General features: G+C 35.5%; 1 protein-coding gene across 1 annotated transcript in view; it reads left to right on the top strand.

Annotated features, from left to right (window-relative positions):
• Positions 1-25,335, top strand: part of LOC129226523 (serine/threonine-protein kinase OSR1-like) — a gene marked incomplete at its 5' end in the record, with an annotated part of 204,431 nt that overhangs the window by 148,019 nt on the left and 31,077 nt on the right. Inside the window, 8 exon segments of the mRNA XM_054861132.1 lie at positions 2,810-3,024; positions 6,243-6,289; positions 6,291-6,329; positions 6,331-6,357; positions 7,720-7,828; positions 13,453-13,594; positions 17,309-17,364; positions 20,406-20,617. Of these exon segments, the coding sequence (XP_054717107.1) occupies positions 2,810-3,024; positions 6,243-6,289; positions 6,291-6,329; positions 6,331-6,357; positions 7,720-7,828; positions 13,453-13,594; positions 17,309-17,364; positions 20,406-20,617 (847 nt within the window).

Consider the following 25,335-nt stretch of genomic DNA (forward strand, 5'->3'; position numbering starts at 1 on the left):
GTAATTCAGTTTAACGTGAGTAAAGATTATAGTTGATAATGCATATATTTTCCCCTTTTGTGCTGACTGAAAATGTACTCATAACTTGTATCATTGATAACGATTATTAACGTTGATGAGGTGTTTTGGCAAAAATATGTTTTACTGGTGTTTTGCAAACCTTGCTTTACGCGCATTTATTTATTCCTTAACGCGTTAGAAACTAGTGTCAGTGTACTACAAAAGCATCAACTGGACTGCTCTTACATTTTTTAGGTAGCCCGTGCAACGCCGGGCACGCAGCTAGTTTACCCATAAAACCTGTTTTTAGTTAATTCTTTTCAAATTGGAGGGTCATATCACTCTTTGATATCTCACAAAGAGATAGACAGAAAGAGTTTTTAAAATTATGAAAAAATGAAGGCACTGGAAGTGTTAAGGAAATGGTAGTTTTTGGCTAAAAATATAGCATTAAAAAAAAAAAAAAAAAAAACTATGACCCTCTTCCTTCAACCAACTCTAATTTGAATTCTGAAACTTTGAATTCAAATTATGTTTTTCGCAATCACGAGTTGCGACAGGGCCCTACTCATTGGGTGCTATTGTTTCTAGAAATGGCTCCTCCCCCAAGCATGTCCCTCCTCCTGGGTGGTTATGTGTGTATAGTTGTGTGTGTGTGCAGGCTTAAGTGTGCGCACGTAGGCCTGTGTATGTGTGTAAAGGCGCGCGCGTGTAGGCGAGGGTGTATGAGCATGCGTGTGTAGGATATGGACGCCACCACCCAGCAGAAGTGGATTCCGGGGGACAGTGCTCAGGACCAGAGCAGCCGTGCCGCCGCCGGTGGGCGGTACTGTTGCTGGTCCAAGCTGAAAGAGGAACCACAACGTCAAGGACTGTCAATTGAGAACAATAAGCAATCGTGATTGCTCAAAAAAAAAAAAAAAAAAACAAAAAAAAAAAAAAAAAAAACCTATCGATTTTTTTTTTTTTTCAACTAATTCAGTCAAAATGTCTTATTTATGTCATGTTCAATAATCGTATAAATCGTAAAAATAAGTTTCAGAAAGGTGCAATGAATATTGAAGAAAAAAATATTTAGGGTGTTCGCCTACCTTAACCCGAAAATAAGTCTGACTCCGCAAGCACTGGCAGAGTTGCAGACTTTAGGGGAACATGACTGACTCCGACTCTTGAAATTTCGAACTTTTGACTCCGACTCCTTTACTTCAAAATCATTCCGAATCCGACTTTTCGACTCCGACTCCACTGCCCTGGTTAGGAGTGTATTAACATCTTGAAATAATGCAGTGCACAAATCTTGTTTGGGACTTTATAAAGCGTGATAGCTTGAATAATATGTTTGAAAGTTCTGTGATACTCTGGCTGGCATACATTAAAATGTCTTGTCAAAGTAAAACCACTGTCATGAACTTTGCGAATATTTCCCTCAAAACTCAAAAGGCGAGATCTGTGGCATTTCAGTTCCAATTTCTTGCAACAATTATCTGGACATACAAGTGTGACTTGAAGGCAAATTCAAAATACAATTAATCGAAAGGTAACGTACTTCATTTGGAAGATGCAGACGTTTTTTGGTGACAATTTCTCAGCACATTTCTCGTACTTGATTTCGGTGTTTTCGGCAAGAAAAAAAAATGAACCAGATTCCTTCAATAGGCTCCTGATATGGTCTCTTGCGACTTCTGGTTGTTCCTCAATCTCAAGAGGCGATTGAAAGGTTTGTAATGTTCCAGTCATTTCGTCATTTTACTTGAAACGAAAGAATCCGTCAAGAGCTCTATTTTTTACGTCAGTCAAACTCATTTTGTATTTTTCTCCCTTTATACCATAGGAAACTAACCAGCTTCACATACACAGAGCACCGCGAGCATAGCGCTTTTTGGCTCTATGGACAAGCACAGTAAAACTTACAACTCAAAGAGAAAGAAATAACGCAAAAGGCGGATCCAGCTTCTGGCTTTGGAGGAGGTCACTTCCGGAAGAAGTCAATTTTGGGCATAAATAGGGGGCTTAGGACGGTTTTTTCTAAATGCAAGTCCCAAAAACGCAATTTTAGGCACTCTCTGATCACTTAAAGGGGGAAAGTCATGATCCCTAGGAATGACCCCCCCTCTCTGGATCTAAGTCTGAAAAACTCCCCGGTCATCGGTGGGAATCGAGCCTACGACCTCCGGTATACGACGCGAAGATTCTACCACAGGAGCAACACGGAACCCAACACGCTGCGTATTTCTACAGTAGACTTGTCTCGCCAACTTGTATGAGTTTCTTTTTTAACGGATTATTCCTATTCCTATTCAGAGTCACAACTGACTTCAATTGTATTTATGTCGAGGACTGCATACTAAGTGCCTTGCCTCCATTATTTTATATACCGATAGATGGCAGCACCATCACCGGATCGAACAGTTAATGAGAATTTAGAACTAGTCCAAGAGCTAATAGCTACCTGGTGCTAGCACCCCCAGAGGTATCGTTTCACTTGGAGGACATTGAGACCACGAGCATATTTAACGTCGCCCAGTCCCCTTTAATGACGACGGTGGGTCTTCGACCAGCGAGGATCGAACCCGAGACCCTCCGGCCCCCGAGTCCAATGCCTTACCGATCAGGCTACCACGGCCCCTTAACGGATTATGCTGCTGTGTAATATTTCATGAAATTCCAGCGTAGAATTGTTCGGAGGAAATAAAAACACCCAATGCCTGTGCTGTGTTTTAATTAATTATGTTCCTCTTCATTTACATGTCACGAATTCAAAAGTCGTGATTCACATCCCGGCACTTAATTTCTAAACTATCATTTTCAGTGAGAATTCCGTCAGAGCCGAGAAAGCTGGACTTTTCCTGCCAGGTTCACCTGGAACTTATCGAAAAATCAGCGCCACTACCCAGCTGATGAGTGCCAAAAATAAGCGAATGTCGGCTGGCAACACGCTAGCTAGCAAAATGGCCGATGCGGTTGCAACTACTGCTGTTAGCTGGCCGAATGATCAAGATTCTTACGAATTAGGAGAAGTTATCGGTGAGTTTTAAGTATTCACAATGATCTTGAATGTGTGGTCTTCAGATTGGAGTCAAATTGTTTGCTGAAGTTCTGTATTTGTTGACTTATGTCACCGGCATTTAAATGGGCAAATGCATGTGTCATACTCGATAGAAAATAACTTGTCTGCCGTACCTATACTCTAAAAGAGAATTTTCTCGCTAATGCTAGAAATTTACTGGAGGATAATTTGTTTTGATTTTACAGCTCTTGTATGGATTTAAAACCGCTATAATATAACATTTTTTTTAGTGTACAAGATAAAGGAATTGCCGTTTCTCTATTGTTCAGAAATATTTGTTTATTTTACGAAATTCCGAGCCATTTGCTTATTTATTTATTGTTTTATGTAATAGTGATATTTTCAATTGCTACGTAATTTATTTAAAGCGTTTTTCCTTGCTGTATATTTTCGTAAACAAAGTGTGCTACCAATCGTTTTAGAAGAGTTGACTTAGTGAAACTAATTACGCCCTTTAAAGAATTCCTCAATTTCAGTTTATTAAACATGGGATCTCTCTGTCAAGTGTCTATTTGTGTAAGATTGTTTCTAGAGAGTATTTAAAAGTTATCTAAGCTTATTTTTTATTTTGCAGAGCTATTCTTGCATAGTTTAAAAAAAAAAAGTGTTTATCCTGTATTTGTAATTTGTTTTAGGTTCTAAACGACATATAACTTTACATTTTACTGAAATATTTACTTGCCTTTCGCAGCTTAGGCTATTATAAACAAACGTTTCCAGAAAAGAAATAAAAACGTTCACTTTTTTAAAAATTTATAATAAGTCATTGCATTATATGAAAAATTATCATATAAGCTTTGTGCTACAATATGATTAAAGTGAAAAACAACTTAAATAAAGCACAAATATTGGAAAAGATACAGCACATAGCTATTTCAAGGCTACAATGGAGCCTCTTCATCAGTGCAGAAAGCTCACCAACACAACCAAAAGTTGCGAGAGAACAGAGTTGAGTTTACGTTGTTTTTCACTTTAATCAAGTCATTGCATTCTTCAAAATTTCGTCGACCTCGTGCATCAAGCTGTTCAGTCACTTTGAAGTAATTAGTATTAGAACATAGTTAAGCAGAACCCACTGTCTGATGAAAAGCATCTTTTAAACCAGTTTGAAAAATTTTGAAGGGGGTTTGAACCCTAAAAAACCCACTCCTTAGATACGGCCCTGCGTATGCACCTTTTTAACGGAAAAGTATACCTTTTTACTTTCTTCTATATCTAATATATATAGAAGAAAGTATGGGATTCGTGCAAATTTTCGAATTTTGACGGATTCGAACGTTTTGAGGTGTGCTAAGTCCATTTCGACTATTTTTGGAAAATGTCTGTCTGTGTTGTGTCACGTCTGTGTGTGACCCGTTTTTTGTGGCCGCTCTACAGCAAAAACTACCGCATGAAATCCAACGAAATTTTTTACACATATGAGCCCCTATGTGAACTTGTGCCCATTGGTTTTTGGCGTGAATTCCTCCAAGGGGGGGTGGAGCAATGGGATGTTTTTTGAGTTACACGTGCTTGCTATTCAGGGTTGGCAAAAACCCGGGTTTTTTAAAAAAAAAACATGGACCCAGGGTTTTTTAAATAAAACCCAAAAAACCCAACTAAAGCTGGGTTTTTTAAAAGAAATGTGGGTTTTTTTTGTCTTTTTTTAGGGAAAATGTAGGGTACTTGTAGCATATTGTAGCGAAGTATATGAACAAAGCACAAGAATTGTCTTGGGGTAAAAAAAGCTGGAAAACTAGTTAAAATTCAGCATTTTCTGAAGAAGAGTATGAAAGACGACGAAACCCAAGAATGGTGAAGTTTCAGATTTTTTAGTTTCCATGATTACCAACAGTTAAGGCAAAATTACTTCTTGAGTGATAAAATCTATTGTTCGTTTTTAATTACTACTATTTTTTTTTTTTTTTGCATTTTACTTTATTGTATTTCATTTTTTTATGCAAAACTACTGTAGAACCTCAAGTAGTTTAAATCCCTATTTACTGAATTCCAGCTTAATCAAGACATTTCTTTGAATTTTATGTTGCCTGTTTTTCTATTTCTGTGTACAGATTAAGACATATTAAACTTTTTTGTAAGATAATGAAAATACTTTACATCCTATTCTGTTTTCTGTCCGACCATTTGTAAAACCTGTTAATTTCTAAAAAAAAATATAACTTGTTAATTCGAAATTTGTGACGTGTCGGGTTGCAGAAAATAATTCACATGAAAGCCTTTTAGCTAGAGTAGTTTCCTCTGTACAATCTACAAATATTGAGAAAACCAGACGTGACAGGACTTAGTCAAGATAATTTGAGTTATTTATTGACCAGTTAAAGATAAAAGTTAAATAATATATTTTTTAAATCTTTGAAGTATTTTTAATGCCGTTAAGAGTTAAAGAAATACTATTAAAGTTCAAAATTCATTTTTTATGTCCATTATCTGTGGTGAAGAACAAACAAAATAGAAGTTTAAATTGTAAAAGTATTTAAATTAATTACTTTTTTTAAAAACTTCTCAAAAAATTTAAAAAAAAAACAAAAGTGGGCTAAATAATGGGTTTTTTTAAATGGGTTTTTTCAAAAAAACCCATTGGGTCCAACCCAATTGGGTCCAATCCGGCCAACCCTGTTGCTATTCCTCAGGAAGTAAATAAAAAAAAAATTTGGTCCATATGTTGCCATTAGCAGGAACAGGTGCTGATTCAATTTTGGTGTCAATAACTCAAACGGGGGTTGAGCTATAGAACTTTTTTTGTCGTCAATTGTGACCTGCTGTATCTCAAGAAATAATGAACAGAATGAAAGAAATATTTATCGGCAAGTAGCCCTTAGTGGGTATAAGAGCTGATTTTATTTTGGTGTCAACAGCTAAAAAAGGGGTTAGCGCAATCGCCCGTTCTTTTTTTCCATTGTGAGTGCCCTATCTCAAGAAGTAATGCTACGTTCTGGTTAAAATTTGGAATATATGTGAATCCATATGTAAACAGGCTTTGGTTCAATTTTGACGTCAATCGCTCCAAGAGGTGTTGATTTTTTTTTATTTGCTTGTGCTGTCATTGTCAATAGTATTCTAACAATCGTGAATATACTCTAAGTGAGTTTTTTTTTCAAATCAATTTGGAAGTATCTGCAAAATCACAAAGATTGAAACTGCTTTCCTGTTTTTAACTCATTGTGCATTACCGCAGGTGTCGGAGCCACTGCGATCGTACACAGTGCCCTCTGCAAAACTCGTAAAAGAAAAATGTGCCATCAAGAGAATCAACTTGGAGAAATTGGAATACGAATATGGATGAACTTTTGGTAAGTCTTATATTACAATTCTGTACCTCAAAGCCTGACCAACGTTATCCACATCCTCTCTACTTTGCAGGAGGGTGTAAAAATGTCTGTCTGGTGCGCAGAAAGCAGGGGTGTCCACCTAGGTTCATAGTGCAGACTGTGGCATTGAAATTTTTAGGGGGCGGGGTGTTTTGAAAGGATTTTTCTCATTTGTGGGGGGGGGGGGGTGCACCTTTGCTCTGTAACGGGGGGAGGGGGAGCCCCCGGTAGAAAGGTTGGGACTCCAGCTCTTATAATACTAGTCAATACTTATAAAGGACAGTTTTTTTCATAGAAATTGTGTTGTCATGGCTCATTGCATGGTTAGATTCTACATATAATGCAGTAATAACCATAGACTAATAATAAGAATAGACCGAGCTGTGGCAACCCTTTTGCTGCTCATAAACCAAACCATGTGACTGGTGGATATCCTAGCAACAGCGGGCGTTGATCGTAGCATACGATAATAAAATAAACGAGAAATAAAATAAATAGAATTGATGGAACACGGAAGAATGATCTTTTATGGAGTCCCGATTTGTAAATTTGTTATTCTAAGTTGTAAGTATTTTGTTAATATAGTGAGTTTTTCGTTTAGACAGTATTGTGCGTTTTCTTTAGTCAATTTCAGTAACTCTCTAAGCAATTAAAGATGCAAGCGCCCAAAAAGAATCGGCAAACGGTAAGATTTTTACCTACAATTTCAATTTAAGATACCGATTAGTACATTTTTGCGTTAACGCAAAACGTTTACGCCATTTACGTTCACGCTAACCCTGACGTAGCAGTTCCAAATGAAATAAAAGTTACTGAAAACTGATCAAAAACTAATTACTAATATCAAAATAATGCATAACTAAAAGAAAAACAGTTCAATCTCTGCACCTGGAAAAAAAATTATAATGAAAACACATTACGTCTTAAAATACATGTCGAGTGCCAAACTATAGATAATGTTGCCATCTAGCAACCATGCTGCCAAATGCTTTCGCCAAGCCTCCCACCCAGTCACATGATGTATCCATGAACCAATTTTTTCATCAGCAAGTCTTGGAAAGCTCGGTCTACTCTTATTATTAGTCTATGGTAATAACCTAAAAAATTGCTCTAAGGTACATAATTGTATTAGCTGTATTGAAACATGTCATCAAATCAAACTTCGGTTTAAATAAAACAAAAAATCCGATATGTTTTTGGACTAGAAAAATTCTGTGTTTGTTTCTCTGCTTACATGTATTAATTTTCTTTGTTGCTGCAGCACTTTTTTATTAAAATTCTAAAAAAACATTAAGTAGACTCATAATAAAAATTCACCATCAATGTATGTTTTTTCTTCTGCAGAAAGAAATTCAAGCGATGAGTGCCTGTAACCATGAAAATGTTGTAAGCTACTTCACTTCCTTTGTTGTGAAGGAGGAGCTTTGGCTTGTGATAAAATTGCTTTCCGGAGGTAAGTTTTCCATTAAACAATTGAAACTACTTTTCTCCAGAGCTTGCCTGCCTGACCTTTTCCCTTCAATATACTTGCCATCTCTTGCAGATTAGGCATAAAATGTACGCAGTTTACCCGTTTTTCGTGTGCCGGTCTTGAGTTTTTACACTTTTCAAGCAGGGTTGGCCGGATTGGACCCAATGGTTTTTTTTTGAAAAACCCATTTAAAAAAACCCATTATTTAGCCCACTTTTGGGTTTTTTTAAACTTTTTGAGAAGTTTTTTAAAAAAGTAATTAATTTAAATACTTTTACAATTTAAACTTCTATTTTGTTTGTTCTTCACCACAGACAATGGACCATAAAAAATGAATTTTGAACTTTAATGGTATTTCTTAACTCTTAATGGCATTAAAAATACTTCAAAGATTTAAAAAATATATATTTAACTTTTATCTTTAACTGGTCAATAAATAACTCAAATTATCTTGACTGAGTCCTGTCACGTCTGGTTTCTCTCAATATTTGTAGATTGTACAGAGGAAACTACTCTAGCTAAAAGGCTTTCATGCGAATTATTTTCTGCAACCCGACACGTCTCAAATTTTGAATTAACAAGTTATATTTTTTTTAGAAATTAACAGGTTTTACAAATGGTCGGACAGAAAACCAGAATAGGATGTACAGTATTTTCATTACCTTACAAAAAAGTTTAATATTTCTTAATCTGTACACAGAAATAGAAAAACAGGCAACATAAAAATTCAAAGAAATGTCTTGATTAAGCTGGAATTCAGTAAATAGGGATTTAAACTACTTGAGGTTCTACAGTAGTTTTGCATAAAAAATGAAATACAATAAAGTAAAATGCAAAAAAAAAAAAAATAGTAGTAATTAAAAACGAACAATAGATTTTATCACTCAAGAAGTAATTTTGCCTTAACTGTTGGTAATCATGGAAACTAAAAAATCTGAAACTTCACCATTCTTGGGTTTTGTCGTCTTTCATACTCTTCTTCAGAAAACGCTGAATTTTAACTAGTTTTCCAGCTTTTTTTACCCCAAGACAATTCTTGTGCTTTGTTCATATACTTACGCTACAATATGCTACAAGTACCCTACATTTTCGCTAAAAAAAGACAAAAAAAAAACCCACATTTCTTTTAAAAAACCCAGCTTTAGTTGGGTTTTTTTGGGTTTTATTTAAAAAAAACCCAAAAAACCCTGGGTCCATGGGCTTTTTAAAAAAACCCCTTGTTTTTGCCAACCCTGGTTTCAAGATCCAATTGCAATCACCTCTGTAAAACTCCTAATTTTTTATTTACTGTTTAATTATACTTCTTTGATATCTCTAGTTTTATATTATCTATTACTTTTAACTCTTCATACATTTTGCATTTCATAATAAAGGACTTGTACGCTCGTTATTTTGCCATGCCCTCTCGTAAATTTCAATCTACAATAGGCGCCACTTAATGTGATCACTTTGGTACAAATATAATTTGATAACAATAACCGACCGATAACAATAACCGAAAAGAATCCAGGAGACACAAAATAATGATTTTTTTCCAATTAAGGTGCATTTATTTTGGCAACCTCAAATTAAAATCACAGTGACTCAACTGAACGCACTTTCAAATTATAAATTATTACATTAACAGAATGGAAATATCTGAATTATAAAAAGTTAAAGCTAAATTATGCAATTTTTAATCACATAGTAATAGGTGAAGTAAAATATGACCGTTTCCCTGACATTCGTAAACCAGTTTCAAATCACATTCAGCTTTTCTATCTTTTCCAGCATGGTTTTGCTTGTTGTTTAAATTTTAACTTAACTTTGCTTTGTTTTCAATCTCGACACAATTCTTTAATAGTTTACAAAGCAATGGCAACAATGGAGGTCCTACATCAATGCCATGTCCATACCTGCCAACCCTTCCGGATTTCCCGGAAGTTTTACGGATTTTTATGTCCTTTTCCGTTTAAGATGAGTAACAAATATTATTTCCAAACTTTTAAAGAAAGCATTAAAAGTAATATTTACTAAACGAAAGTAATTTCAATTGATATGAAATTCATAACTAATATATTGTTAAATGTAAAGAGGGTAGGTGTTCTGTTTGATTTTATTTTGCGTTAAAATCTTGTGGATAAAAATAAAAAAATCTTCCGGATTTTTTTTCTCGGAGGTCTGCAGGTATGCCTGTCCAGCGACTGAATTTTTTTAGGTGCAAAAGAAAGTTTTCTTAGGGGGAGTCTGTGGTCACTGGGGGGCAAACTTTCTGCAGCTTCATTCCTAGAAAAATTTTGAACTGCTATTGAAAACCACAAAATGCTACACAGAAAGTTAGTCTCGTCAGGGTTTGCCTATGTATTTCTGTTAATTGAGGAACAATAACGGGGGAAAAATTGAAAGTTTATGAAAAAGTGATAACAATAAACGAAGTCGTTGATTACAATATCCGACTTTTACAACGCGTGTTAACATACAAGTGTTCCGGGACTTTGTGATTCTGATAACATTAACCGTGATCACATTAAGCGGCGCCTACTGTAGTTGCATCGGAGCTTAGCTGGTCAAAAAGATAGACTCAAAATTCCAGGCTTTTTGTGTTATTTTATTTAAACCTTTCTTGAATTTAGAGGGGTTATAGCAGTTGATTGAATTAGTAAACATTAAACATAGTTAACTCCTTTTTATTTGCCTTTGTACATCGTTCTTCATTTGTGAACTTCTAGTTAAATTTTCAACTTTCTTATCTGTTGAGGTACCAATATGTGCATATAAGTTTTACTGATGCCCATCTTCAAAAGTTGGCAAGTATGCTTCAATATTCTGCTCTTCTGCCTGTTTATTTTCCGATTTCGTACCTAATTTCAGATCTAAAATAAATTTGAGACCCATAAGTTTTGACAGTTGATTTATGATAAAATGCAATTTATTAAATTGGTTTTAATCAGTGTGTACAACATATATAAAACCCCTCAAAACTTTTCTAAGATTTTTTTTTTTGTGAATTGGTTTACGAAGAGCTCTAAATGTTCTTAAAAACATATTGTTAATGTTTAATCTCTATTGTTTGAATAACTATTAATTGTAAAGAAATCTTAACTTTATTTTGAAAACTAATGCAAAAAAATGCCTATTCCATAAAAAGTAATATTAAGTGCTATTATTTTTTATTGAAGTTATTTGTTCATATCCCAAGTGTGCAATGTGATATTGTTACTAAATTTGTACTATAATTTCTCTGAAAGATTATTACCAAGAATTTTTGTAGCCCTAATTGTTCGTATTTGACATTTTTGTCATGTTCTTACAAAATCTAATAAACTGCTATTATTGTACAGTGCAAATTTCAATGTTTTTTCAGAAATTTTTGACACTTTTTAAAATGAAATCTTTTGCAAAGTAATTTGTTCCTTACATGTTTTATAAAAAGATACTTTTTCAAGAAGCTCTATAAAGATTTCTATGTTTCATAACATGCAAATTGATTGCAATAGCTAATTCATTAGTGTCGATTCAATAGAATTTTATTATTCTCACAGGTTCACTGTTAGACATTATTAAACATAAGATGAAAATAATGTTAGTATTATTATCACAGGTTCACTGCTAGACATAATTAAACATAAGATGAAAATAATGTTAGTTTTATTATCACAGGTTCACTGCTAGACATAATTAAACATAAGATGAAAATAATGTTTGTATTATTATTACACGTTCACTGCTAGACATTATTAAACATAAGATGAAAATAATGTTAGTATTATTATCACAGGTTCACTGCTAGACATAATTAAACGTAAGATGAAAATAATGTTTAATATTATTATCACAGGTTCACTACTAGACATAATTAAACATAAGATGAAAATAATGTTAGTAGTATTATCACACGTTCACTGCTAGACATTATTAAACACAGGCCCGTGTCCAGATTTTCATAAAGGGAGGGGTTTTAATCTTGCTTGAGGGGGGGGGAGAATTCAATCCCTCACAACCTTTATTAGTTTTACTATAAATTATCGATCCCAGTATGGTGTTTATGCACCTGTAAGTTCTGCTGTAACCTCCCCCCCCCCTCTTCCCCTAGAAGAATAATTCTGGCTGCTCAAGTGACCAAAGTATTCCTTCATTTTACAGGTTCACTTTTATCAAACCTTGTTCGTTTCTTTTTAATTAAATCTGTTAACTATGCAGTTTATTGCAACAAGTATTAAAAACTCTTCACGAATTAATTTTATGTAAGAGAATGTATATCAGATTTTATGTTCTAAAATAATGCTTAGAACGAGCCTAGTGTAGATGCAAATTACATTACTAAACACAATCACTAATACATCTTCATAGCTGCAACACAAGCCAAATTCATCATTACCTCCTTACAATAAGCAATATTAATGCTTTGTAGTGGTTGATAATTCAACGGTTCTACCACCACAGTTTTTCCAAAATATTATTTCAGTCGGTAAAGCTTTAACAGCTGTAAATTACATAACATTTGAATGTTATGCAACATTTTTTAAGTTATAAGAGAAAGAAATGCAAGCGTTTAGGTCCAACTGAGTTGAATTAGAGGGGGGAAAAAATACAGAATTACCGAGTTAAAATTACAGAAAAACTTCAAAGAGAAAGGGGGGGGGGAACGTTAAACGCAGGCTTTCACATTAAAGTTAATTTAAGTCGATCGTTTTCTTCATTTGACATACGTTTTTTTTTTCAATGGGAGGGGTTTAACCCCTAAAACCCTCCCCTTGGACACGGCTCTGATTAAACATAAGATGAAAATAATGTTAGTATTATTATCACAGGTTCACTGCTAGACATAATTAAACGTAAGATGAAAATAATGTTTAATATTATATGAAAAATTATCATATAAGCTTTGTGCTACAATATGTTAAAGTGAAAAAACAACGTAAATAAAGCACAAATATTGGAGAAGATACAGCATATAGCTATTTCAAGGCTACAATGGAGCCTCTTCATCAGTGCAGAAAGCTCACACAACACAACCAAAAGTTGCGAGAGAACTGACAAGAACCAAGTGGACACCGGTATTTATACCAAAGAGGGCCAACCAATAAGAATACAGGAACCAGACAACCAGTTGGACTTCTGGTCACTGTTTTGATTTTTCATCTGCAAAGATTATTTGTAAATGTTCTTCGGTTTATGACCTCGATTTTTGGGAAGCTTACTATGTTTGGAAAAATTCTCATTCTCCTGTCAATGATTTTTCCAGCACTCCATTTTTTCATGATGTTTGGAAGCAATTTCTATAATTGCCTTTCCTGTTTCTTCGGTTGTTTTGCACTCTTTTTGTCTCCTGGCTGCTGATTGGTTGTCTCTCCCCTTGCTTTGAGCCCGGAGTGTACGTGCTGTTCGCTGATTGGTTGTCTGGTTCCTGTATTCTTATTGGTTGCCCCTCTTTGGTATAAATACCGGTATCCACTTGGTCGTTGTCAGTTCTCTGGCAACTTTTGGTTGTGTTGTGTGAGCTTTCTGCACTGATGAAGAGGCTCCATTGTAGCCTTGAAATAGCTATATGCTGTATCTTCTCCAATATTTGTGCTTTATTTACGTTGTTTTTTCACTTTAATCAATGTTTAATATTATTATCGCAGGTTCACTGCTAGACATAATTAAACATAAGATGAAGATAGAGGATTGCAAGCATGGTGTGTTTGACGAGGCTACCGTTGCCACTGTACTGCGAGAAGTTCTGAAAGGATTGGAATACTTTCATAATAATGGTCAAATTCATAGGTAAATATTTGTGGATTTTCTCATACTGGTATTTTCAGATTCTTATGATGTATTTTCAGTTTTTGTGTGCATATGTGTGTGTGAGTGGCGCACACAAGGGAGGGGTCCAGGGGGTCTGGACCCCTCCCAAAGGTCGTAGTCAAAGTCTAATACAGTATGCTCCCGATTATCCGCGGAATTGGGTGGCACAAGTGCCGCGGATAATAAAAATCGCGGATAAACCGGAAAAAGGTTAAAAATTGGGACAAGTAAGAAAAAAACTGTCATTCCACAAAAAACTAGCTGTATTGATGCATAATACTTTCTTCAAACAGTAAAAATATATACAGTACAGTAAAAATGTTTAATATTTTTGCACAACAGAACTTAATACAGTAAAACCTGTGAAGTTGACCACCCTTGTAAATTGACCACCTGTCTAAGTTGACCGCTTTTTTCAGGCACGGAATTAGTCCTTATCATATAAATCAACTTTTGTAAGTTGACCACACGTTTAAGTTGACCACTGAAGTAGTGCACCGCAAGTGGTCTTCTTACACAGGTGTAACTGTATCAAGTGTATGTATGATGAAGAAAGCACAAAAAAATAACCAAATAAAACAAAAAACACCTGAATTAAAATTTACATTTTTCGGCAAAAAAAAAAAAAAAGGCCATTGATATTTCCTTTTTACTGCAAAAATATACGTTCCTGATTGTTGATTGACTCGCGGATAATCCACCCCGCGGATAATCGGGAGTTTACTGTAAGTGAAAAAAAAATCCTCATGATAAAAGATTTTTAAAAATATTGTTCACTTTTCCTATAACGAATTGCCAATAACAAGCAGAATGGTGATTATAAATTGAATACACTAAAAAGACATGTTTTTAGTTTTGTAATTACAGATTACATCAAATGAGATTCTATGAACTTCTATAATCATATGGTGCTTCTGCAACGATGAATTTGATTTCTTGAATCCATTTTTTAAATATGAGAAAAGTTAATGCGTACATTATTTTGCCTTCTGGTAATTTATTTAAGTATATTTCATTCAATAATGCTAATTATTTGCTCAAAAGTGTATTTTTTACTGTATTTCGTTCTCGAGAATAAAAAAAATCGAGTCAATATGTTTGACGGCGTATTGGGGTTATGATATCAGGGTTCGTACGCTCCTGACAAACTCCTTATAAACTCCTGCTTTTTAAGAAAAGAAAATAAGGGCCCTTAAAACTCCTGAATTTTGCTATTATTTCCGTACAAACTCCTTATTTTTTTTATTCTACATGACCTTAAAGATGTTTTTCTATCGCCAATCCGATAGAAGTGATTACGTTGTACCTAACTTTACCAAAATTCCGAATTATTCGTCTGCTAATACCGGAAATCCGATTTTTTCGTTAGACAAATTTCTTCCCCACATCCGAATTTTTTTTTTCTTCCAATTTTATGTCGATTATGTAGATAGTTATTTGTAAAATAACATCTTGTAGATTTGTTAAAGTACCATTCTAAAGTGTTTTTTTTTTCTTTGCTTCTATAAATTCTTTTTATGTACCCCCCCCCCCCCTTGTATTTGAATTTGATTCCGAGGCAGCTCACATCAAAGAAAATGCAGTAAATGCATATTTTACTATAAATTTAGATGTTTGTGCGTTCAATGTTTTGAATGAAAACAAAAGTAAATAATATTAGAGTTGTACATATTTTTTCTGAAATAAGTTTTAAAAAATACATCTTTAAACAGGTAACTAGTCCTTAAAAAATATAATGAACTCCTGCGAAACTCCTTAAAAACTCCTTACTTTTGACTTTCAAAGTTGAGTATGAATCTCATATCATATGAGAATGAGGCTTTCGATCTTGGACCCTCCCCTTGCAAAATTCCTGTGTGCGCCACTGGTGTGTGTGAAATGTGCATTTTAGCGAGTAGCTCTTTCTTGTGAATGAAATTCATATTTGAATCTTGTGTCTGTAAAAAAGATCCACACGATGGAACTACAGTCGGATCCTGACTTACGCGAGGGATGCGTTTGACTCCTCGCGAAAGTCGAAATTTCACGTTGTGGAAAAGTGCTGCGTATATGACTTTTTTATTAACATACCCAATCACATACCTGCCAACCCTTCCGGATTTCCCGGAAGTTTTACGGATTTTTATGTCCTTTTCTGTTTTTCCGGTTATGAGCAAAATCTTCCGGATTTTTCATGTTTTGTAGGAAAAAAATAGTATCTCGCCAATTTTGGCGCTAACGATACTTTTGTGGAACGCGGCACCGCGTTTTAGGCCAAGTAGCCAAGGAAAGGTTGCCGTAAGAGAATGGCAGGAGAAGAAGCGAGGCAAGATTATGACGTCACTGAGTGATACAGCGCATGACTTCATCGGGATCCAATCAAAGCAAGCGTCGCGGCGGGCAACTAGGGGCACAATTTCGGCGCCAATTATCTTCTCGTTCTCTCAATCCGAGCTGTTTTTGCTTCGTTCTTTTTTTAAGATGAGTAACAAATGTTATTTCCAAACTTTTAAAGAAAGCAATAAAAGTAATATTTACTAAAGGAAAGTAATTTCAATTGATATGAAATTCATAACTAATATATTGTTAAATGTAAAGAGGGTAGGTGTCCTGTTTGATTTTATTTTGCGTTAAAATCTTGTGGATAAAAATAAAAAAATCTTCCGGATTTTTTTTCTCGGAGGTCGGCAGGTATGCAATCATTTTAGACATTCAAGACCTTTGAAACTGTTTTTGACCATTTGTTAGCTATATATTACTGTTTCCTACATAAAGAGCTGAATTTTTACCGTATTTTTAAAAAAGTTGTATTATTCAATGTAAAATACTGTTACGATGCGCAAAATCAATGATCAATGAGAGAGAGATATATAAAAATTAAACAGTACTGTACGTACAGTATGTAGAAATAATAAAGCACTGCACTGTAACAGTACTATGCAGTAGATACAATAAGTTACATTTATAACTTAAAAATTGAAGATGATGATTTATCCTGTGCAATCTGATCGTCATTCTAATATATTTTTAAATACAGTAGCTTCGCATTTACTTTTATAACATTTACATCTATGATCCTGGGACCCCCTGTACTTATACGGACTGCCTTCTCTTGACTTTTAATTATACGTACGAAAGATTCACCAGAAGTGTGTATATGATACATACACACTAACAATGCTATGTTTATAGTGCGGTACGTGGGAACTTGCGTAGTCAGTGATGCTGAGAGGATGAAAGTGCATTCACCAATTAATGCTTAGTAGTCAATAACAAAGCATCACGATTCCTTTCCAAATATTTTCGTGTTTAGAGCGAGAAATTCGCTTTAGCTCTAAAATTCGTTGCTCCTGAAAAACTCGCATTATAGCCATTTGGCGTAAGTCGGATCGGGAGTCGACTGTGTCCACTTATGCACAGAAAAATGAGGGAAAAGCTGAAAAATCCAGGGTAAACTTTTTAAATTGATATTTAATTATGTTTTCTTTAAAAGTGTAGTGCATCATATATTTTTATACAATAAAAATAATCCAATGATTTAATTAAAAGTGTTTGTGAAGTTTGTTGCTCGAAAAAATAATTTTGTTTGAAAGTGGTTTTCTGTTAAATCGATTAAATGTCTTCCTCCACTATCTGAAGCTGTGTTTTGGTCTCTCACATGTCTACACAGATTGATTTACAATATTAGACATTGAAAACCTTTTATTTCTGCAGGGACATAAAAGCTGGAAATATTTTGCTTGGAGATGATGGAACTGTGCAAATTGCAGGTGATATATTTAAACAAAGGTTTTTATTCAAAGTTACTAAATTATCTTAATCAATGAATTCTTTATCCATACTTATTGAATCTGATCTAAATTTTTTACTGACTAAAATCATATTATGCTTTAATTTTGTCCTGATTCTAAAATTGCAATTGTATACCCGTGTGTGATTTCGTAACTTGATTTTCTTCTGAAGAGTTTTGTTGATGGTATATTAATCTTACTCTTGGTAAATTTCAATCAAATGCTATTTCTGTTGATTAGGTTATGAATTTACTGGAATTTTTTCCCCTTTATTTGAATTACATCTCATCATTTATGATTTTTACCTCTAACCCTAAACAGTGATTATTTAAAAAATAATTGTTTTTCTGAAAACTAAAAATAAAGATTGCAACATTAAACAAAGTACTAAATGGATGCCTCACTTCCCAAATCGATAACTCCATAAAACGACAAGAAGTTCCGTCTAGAACTATACGAGCCTACTTTCCCATATACCCATACTACTTTCTAGTACCTGATCAATATTCTCAATAATAGCTAAAATCGCAAATTGTTTCAAACATATTTTTGCTAATTTCTAGGAATAAAGTATATTCCTCACACATCTAAAAAAATTAGATGCATAAAAAAAAAAAACAGCACCTTTTAAACAAAGCAGCTAATACACTTTTTTCCATTAAAAATTTTTTTTTTAAAAACTTTCAAAAAGAAAAATAATAATTAAAATTATTAAGCTTATTAAAATAAATACAGTGAAGCACCGTTTATACGTTTCTCTTTTATACGTTTTTTAATTTGGTCCTTGCAGAGTTTAATACATGTTGATGTATCCTGCTATACGTTTTTTTCATTTTTACGCTTTTTTCATACAGTCCCTTCAGAAACGTAAAAAGGGTGCTTCACTGTACATCATATCAAAAAAAAATCGGTTTTTTCCCCCCTGTTGCCAAAAATAATTTTTTTCAATGAATTAATGCACTTACCAAAATAAATAAAAACAATAAAATGTTAAAGAAATACTTTTCATTGTCAAAAAAAAAAAAAATATCGTCTGCGCTTTTGGGATAAAGGAGTCAGAGACGAATATCCAAGAAACAGAGTCAGTCATTTGTCCTCCGTGTATAAATTTTTGCCAAAGCTACGAAGTCAGAGTTGAAGTCGGGGAGTCGGAGTCCGATTAATTGTCGGGTACAGGAGTCGGAGTCAGGTGCCTCTAAATTCTCGGAGTCGGAGTCTAGAGTTTGGCCTCAAGAGCTATTTCCCATAAAATTTGTTTCAAATAAATCCTCCTTCAAGTACAGAATCTACATTGACTTTCAGTTTCCCCGTAGGCGCTGTTAAGTTTTTTTGAACTGTTCAAAGTTGAACAAAAAATGGTTCAAATCAAAAAGTGAGATATGGGAATGAGGTGTCCTCGCCGAGATCTTTCAAACAAAAAAGAGTTTGTTCGAATCGGACTATTCATTCAAAAGTTATTAGGGATAGACAGACAGACGGACCGACAGACATTTTTTCCCATCTCAATACCCTACTTTCCAATTTTTAATTTTTTGATATTTATTTAATTATTTAATTTATTTTTGATTTTTTTTTTTTTTTCGCGACATTTTTAAGATGCATTAATCCTTCTTTCATGCTTTTTTCTTCTTTTTCTGACTTTTACTGGGGAAGTAGGCTAAAAAGTAGAGAAAAGATATGAAGAAGATGGTGTCATCCATAGGAGTGAATGGGCCCTCGTGTTACATTTTCTGCCATCACATGGTCAGAAATGTACTGAACCAAAGCTTTTATATAAATTCACATGCTAAGCATTGATTAAGCACTATTGAAGCAGAAATGGTGATTTTTTTTTTTTTTAAACTGGAGTTAATCGATTTGGCAACTGAGGCATCCAAATATGGCAAAAGCCAGTTTTGACCAGATGTCTTTACAGCCCTAATCTAGCATCTTTTTTGCATTGAAAAAGAGATTCCTTTTAACCCGATTCGGGGTTTCACACTAGGGAGAAAAGTAAGGTACTCGGACCAAAAAATTTAAAGAGAGATTGTTTAAATTGAAGTTGCAGTAGGTTTTATTGCTTAAAGATTTTAGGAAAATATTTATTTGAACAATGTATTTGAATGTCACGTTGAACAAAACGTATCCTCCTATAAATAATAGCCGATGATCGAGTGACCCGTGTGTTTCAACAATGAAACTCGAGCCACGGCATGATAATTTGATTATATGTTTTGGTCATGTTTAACATGCAGGAAAAGGCTTTATTGCGACAAGGCTGAACTCGATCTGGTCACTTGAAAGTTTTACTGGTAAGACAGTCATTTTAGGGGAATGAAGAAACGAAAAAGTGGTTGAAAATTAACGCTATCTACTGGAGCTTACGGTTAATCCACTGGAGTTAGGGTTAAAATTTCAACTATCAAAATATCACCAAACAGGTAATGGCTTCGTTCAAAATGTAGAAGAGTAGAAGCAATTTTCGCCCATCATACCTTGACGGGCGGCTTTCTTGTTTAATAAAATCAAAAGAATCTTCCGTTTGTTTGCTAGCTAGAGCATCTTTTAATTTTGGAGACATCTTTATGGGAAAATTAACGTTAAAATCTCCCTACTTCGGCTACTAAAATAATTTTTTATCATTTGAAATGCTTTTTATAATGCTTTGTATTTTAATATATTGATTCATAAAGTACACTGTATAATTATTTTGAAGGTGTTTTGAAATACATCCAAGCCTGCTTCTACATAAATTTTATTTTTGTTTTTCTGCAATTTTCAATTGTAATCACTATCCACTGTGGTAAAAAAACATTGCTAATAATATATTTTACTGTTAAAATGTTTCTTTAAAAAAGGAATCTATTTTTCTCTTTTTAAAATCTATATCCTCTGCACAAAAACAGGCTTGAATGTTCATCGAGTGTTGAAAATAATTATCGTGGGACTGTAGTTTTCATTGTTTGATTTTTTAATATTTTTCCATGACACCCACTCAGTTTATTATTCATTGTGTAAACATAGGTAATCTAATCCATTAGATTTTGGTGTGAGCTCGTGGTTGGCGACAGGGGGAGACCTGTCGCGACAGAAATCCAGGCACACCTTTGTCGGCACCCCTTGCTGGATGGCCCCTGAAGTCATGGAACAGGTGACTGGGTACGACTTTAAGGCGGACATCTGGAGTTTCGGGATCACGGCGATAGAGCTGGTTACGGGTACAGCACCGTACCACAAGTACCCTCCCATGAAGGTGCCTGATGTTTAGTAATTTTGTAAAGTTTTAGTTGTGCGTGTAAATTAAAGATTGTGGGATATTTTGTTTGTTGTTGGACTCCAAATTAATTTGAAAAATTAGTTTGATTTAAAATGAATGCAAGAATTTTGCTGGATGGCCCCTGAAGTCATGGAACAGGTGACTGGGTACGACTTTAAGGCGGACATCTGGAGTTTCGGGATCACGGCGATAGAGCTGGTTACGGGTACAGCACCGTACCACAAGTACCCTCCCATGAAGGTGCCTGATGTTTAGTAATTTTGTAAAGTTTTAGTTGTGCGTGTAAATTAAAGATTGTGGGATATTTTGTTTGTTGTTGGACTCCAAATTAATTTGAAAAATTAGTTTGATTTAAAATGAATGCAAGAATTTTGCTGGATGGCCCCTGAAGTCATGGAACAGGTGACTGGGTACGACTTTAAGGCGGACATCTGGAGTTTCGGGATCACGGCGATAGAGCTGGTTACGGGTACAGCACCGTACCACAAGTACCCTCCCATGAAGGTGCCTGATGTTTAGTAATTTTGTAAAGTTTTAGTTGTGCGTGTAAATTAAAGATTGTGGGATATTTTGTTTGTTGTTGGACTCCAAATTAATTTGAAAAATTAGTTTGATTTAAAATGAATGCAAGAATTTTGCTGGATGGCCCCTGAAGTCATGGAACAGGTGACTGGGTACGACTTTAAGGCGGACATCTGGAGTTTCGGGATCACGGCGATAGAGCTGGTTACGGGTACAGCACCGTACCACAAGTACCCTCCCATGAAGGTGCCTGATGTTTAGTAATTTTGTAAAGTTTTAGTTGTGCGTGTAAATTAAAGATTGTGGGATATTTTGTTTGTTGTTGGACTCCAAATTAATTTGAAAAATTAGTTTGATTTAAAATGAATGCAAGAATTTTGCTGGATGGCCCCTGAAGTCATGGAACAGGTGACTGGGTACGACTTTAAGGCGGACATCTGGAGTTTCGGGATCACGGCGATAGAGCTGGTTACGGGTACAGCACCGTACCACAAGTACCCTCCCATGAAGGTGCCTGATGTTTAGTAATTTTGTAAAGTTTTAGTTGTGCGTGTAAATTAAAGATTGTGGGATATTTTGTTTGTTGTTGGACTCCAAATTAATTTGAAAAATTAGTTTGATTTAAAATGAATGCAAGAATTTTGCTGGATGGCCCCTGAAGTCATGGAACAGGTGACTGGGTACGACTTTAAGGCGGACATCTGGAGTTTCGGGATCACGGCGATAGAGCTGGTTACGGGTACAGCACCGTACCACAAGTACCCTCCCATGAAGGTGCCTGATGTTTAGTAATTTTGTAAAGTTTTAGTTGTGCGTGTAAATTAAAGATTGTGGGATATTTTGTTTGTTGTTGGACTCCAAATTAATTTGAAAAATTAGTTTGATTTAAAATGAATGCAAGAATTTTGCTGGATGGCCCCTGAAGTCATGGAACAGGTGACTGGGTACGACTTTAAGGCGGACATCTGGAGTTTCGGGATCACGGCGATAGAGCTGGTTACGGGTACAGCACCGTACCACAAGTACCCTCCCATGAAGGTGCCTGATGTTTAGTAATTTTGTAAAGTTTTAGTTGTGCGTGTAAATTAAAGATTGTGGGATATTTTGTTTGTTGTTGGACTCCAAATTAATTTGAAAAATTAGTTTGATTTAAAATGAATGCAAGAATTTTGCTGGATGGCCCCTGAAGTCATGGAACAGGTGACTGGGTACGACTTTAAGGCGGACATCTGGAGTTTCGGGATCACGGCGATAGAGCTGGTTACGGGTACAGCACCGTACCACAAGTACCCTCCCATGAAGGTGCCTGATGTTTAGTAATTTTGTAAAGTTTTAGTTGTGCGTGTAAATTAAAGATTGTGGGATATTTTGTTTGTTGTTGGACTCCAAATTAATTTGAAAAATTAGTTTGATTTAAAATGAATGCAAGAATTTTGCTGGATGGCCCCTGAAGTCATGGAACAGGTGACTGGGTACGACTTTAAGGCGGACATCTGGAGTTTCGGGATCACGGCGATAGAGCTGGTTACGGGCACAGCACCGTACCACAAGTACCCTCCCATGAAGGTGCCTGATGTTTAGTAATTTTGTAAAGTTTTAGTTGTGCGTGTAAATTAAAGATTGTGGGATATTTTGTTTGTTGTTGGACTCCAAATTAATTTGAAAAATTAGTTTGATTTAAAATGAATGCAAGAATTTTGCTGGATGGCCCCTGAAGTCATGGAACAGGTGACTGGGTACGACTTTAAGGCGGACATCTGGAGTTTCGGGATCACGGCGATAGAGCTGGTTACGGGCACAGCACCGTACCACAAGTACCCTCCCATGAAGGTGCCTGATGTTTAGTAATTTTGTAAAGTTTTAGTTGTGCGTGTAAATTAAAGATTGTGGGATATTTTGTTTGTTACTGGACTCCAAATTAATTTGAAAAATTAGTTTGATTTAAAATGAATGCAAGAATTTTGCTGGATGGCCCCTGAAGTCATGGAACAGGTGACTGGGTACGACTTTAAGGCGGACATCTGGAGTTTCGGGATCACGGCGATAGAGCTGGTTACGGGCACAGCACCGTACCACAAGTACCCTCCCATGAAGGTGCCTGATGTTTAGTAATTTTGTAAAGTTTTAGTTGTGCGTGTAAATTAAAGATTGTGGGATATTTTGTTTGTTACTGGACTCCAAATTAATTTGAAAAATTAGTTTGATTTAAAATGAATGCAAGAATTTTGCTGGATGGCCCCTGAAGTCATGGAACAGGTGACTGGGTACGACTTTAAGGCGGACATCTGGAGTTTCGGGAGCACGGCGATAGAGCTGGTTACGGGTACAGCACCGTACCACAAGTACCCTCCCATGAAGGTGCCTGATGTTTAGTAATTTTGTAAAGTTTTAGTTGTGCGTGTAAATTAAAGATTGTGGGATATTTTGTTTGTTACTGGACTCCAAATTAATTTGAAAAATTAGTTTGATTTAAAATGAATGCAAGAATTTTGCTGGATGGCCCCTGAAGTCATGGAACAGGTGACTGGGTACGACTTTAAGGCGGACATCTGGAGTTTCGGGATCACGGCGATAGAGCTTTTTGCGGGTACAGCACCGTACCACAAGTACCCTCCCATGAAGGTGCCCGATGTTTAGTAATTTTGTAAAGTTTTAGTTGTGCGTGTAAATTAAAGATTGTGGGATATTTTGTTTGTTGTTGGACTCCAAATTAATTTGAAAAATTAGTTTGATTTAAAATGAATGCAAGAATTTTGCTGGATGGCCCCTGAAGTCATGGAACAGGTGACTGGGTACGACTTTAAGGCGGACATCTGGAGTTTCGGGATCACGGCGATAGAGCTTTTTGCGGGTACAGCACCGTACCACAAGTACCCTCCCATGAAGGTGCCCGATGTTTAGTAATTTTGTAAAGTTTTAGTTGTGCGTGTAAATTAAAGATTGTGGGATATTTTGTTTGTTGTTGGACTCCAAATTAATTTGAAAAATTAGTTTGATTTAAAATGAATGCAAGAATTTTGCTGGATGGCCCCTGAAGTCATGGAACAGGTGACTGGGTACGACTTTAAGGCGGACATCTGGAGTTTCGGGATCACGGCGATAGAGCTGGTTACGGGTACAGCACCGTACCACAAGTACCCTCCCATGAAGGTGCCTGATGTTTAGTAATTTTGTAAAGTTTTAGTTGTGCGTGTAAATTAAAGATTGTGGGATATTTTGTTTGTTGTTGGACTCCAAATTAATTTGAAAAATTAGTTTGATTTAAAATGAATGCAAGAATTTTGCTGGATGGCCCCTGAAGTCATGGAACAGGTGACTGGGTACGACTTTAAGGCGGACATCTGGAGTTTCGGGATCACGGCGATAGAGCTGGTTACGGGTACAGCACCGTACCACAAGTACCCTCCCATGAAGGTGCCTGATGTTTAGTAATTTTGTAAAGTTTTAGTTGTGCGTGTAAATTAAAGATTGTGGGATATTTTGTTTGTTGTTGGACTCCAAATTAATTTGAAAAATTAGTTTGATTTAAAATGAATGCAAGAATTTTGCTGGATGGCCCCTGAAGTCATGGAACAGGTGACTGGGTACGACTTTAAGGCGGACATCTGGAGTTTCGGGATCACGGCGATAGAGCTGGTTACGGGTACAGCACCGTACCACAAGTACCCTCCCATGAAGGTGCCTGATGTTTAGTAATTTTGTAAAGTTTTAGTTGTGCGTGTAAATTAAAGATTGTGGGATATTTTGTTTGTTGTTGGACTCCAAATTAATTTGAAAAATTAGTTTGATTTAAAATGAATGCAAGAATTTTGCTGGATGGCCCCTGAAGTCATGGAACAGGTGACTGGGTACGACTTTAAGGCGGACATCTGGAGTTTCGGGATCACGGCGATAGAGCTGGTTACGGGTACAGCACCGTACCACAAGTACCCTCCCATGAAGGTGCCTGATGTTTAGTAATTTTGTAAAGTTTTAGTTGTGCGTGTAAATTAAAGATTGTGGGATATTTTGTTTGTTGTTGGACTCCAAATTAATTTGAAAAATTAGTTTGATTTAAAATGAATGCAAGAATTTTGCTGGATGGCCCCTGAAGTCATGGAACAGGTGACTGGGTACGACTTTAAGGCGGACATCTGGAGTTTCGGGATCACGGCGATAGAGCTGGTTACGGG

Source organism: Uloborus diversus, chromosome 7 (genome assembly GCF_026930045.1).
Source record: "Uloborus diversus isolate 005 chromosome 7, Udiv.v.3.1, whole genome shotgun sequence".
In the NCBI taxonomy this organism is placed as follows: Eukaryota; Metazoa; Arthropoda; class Arachnida; order Araneae; family Uloboridae; genus Uloborus; species Uloborus diversus.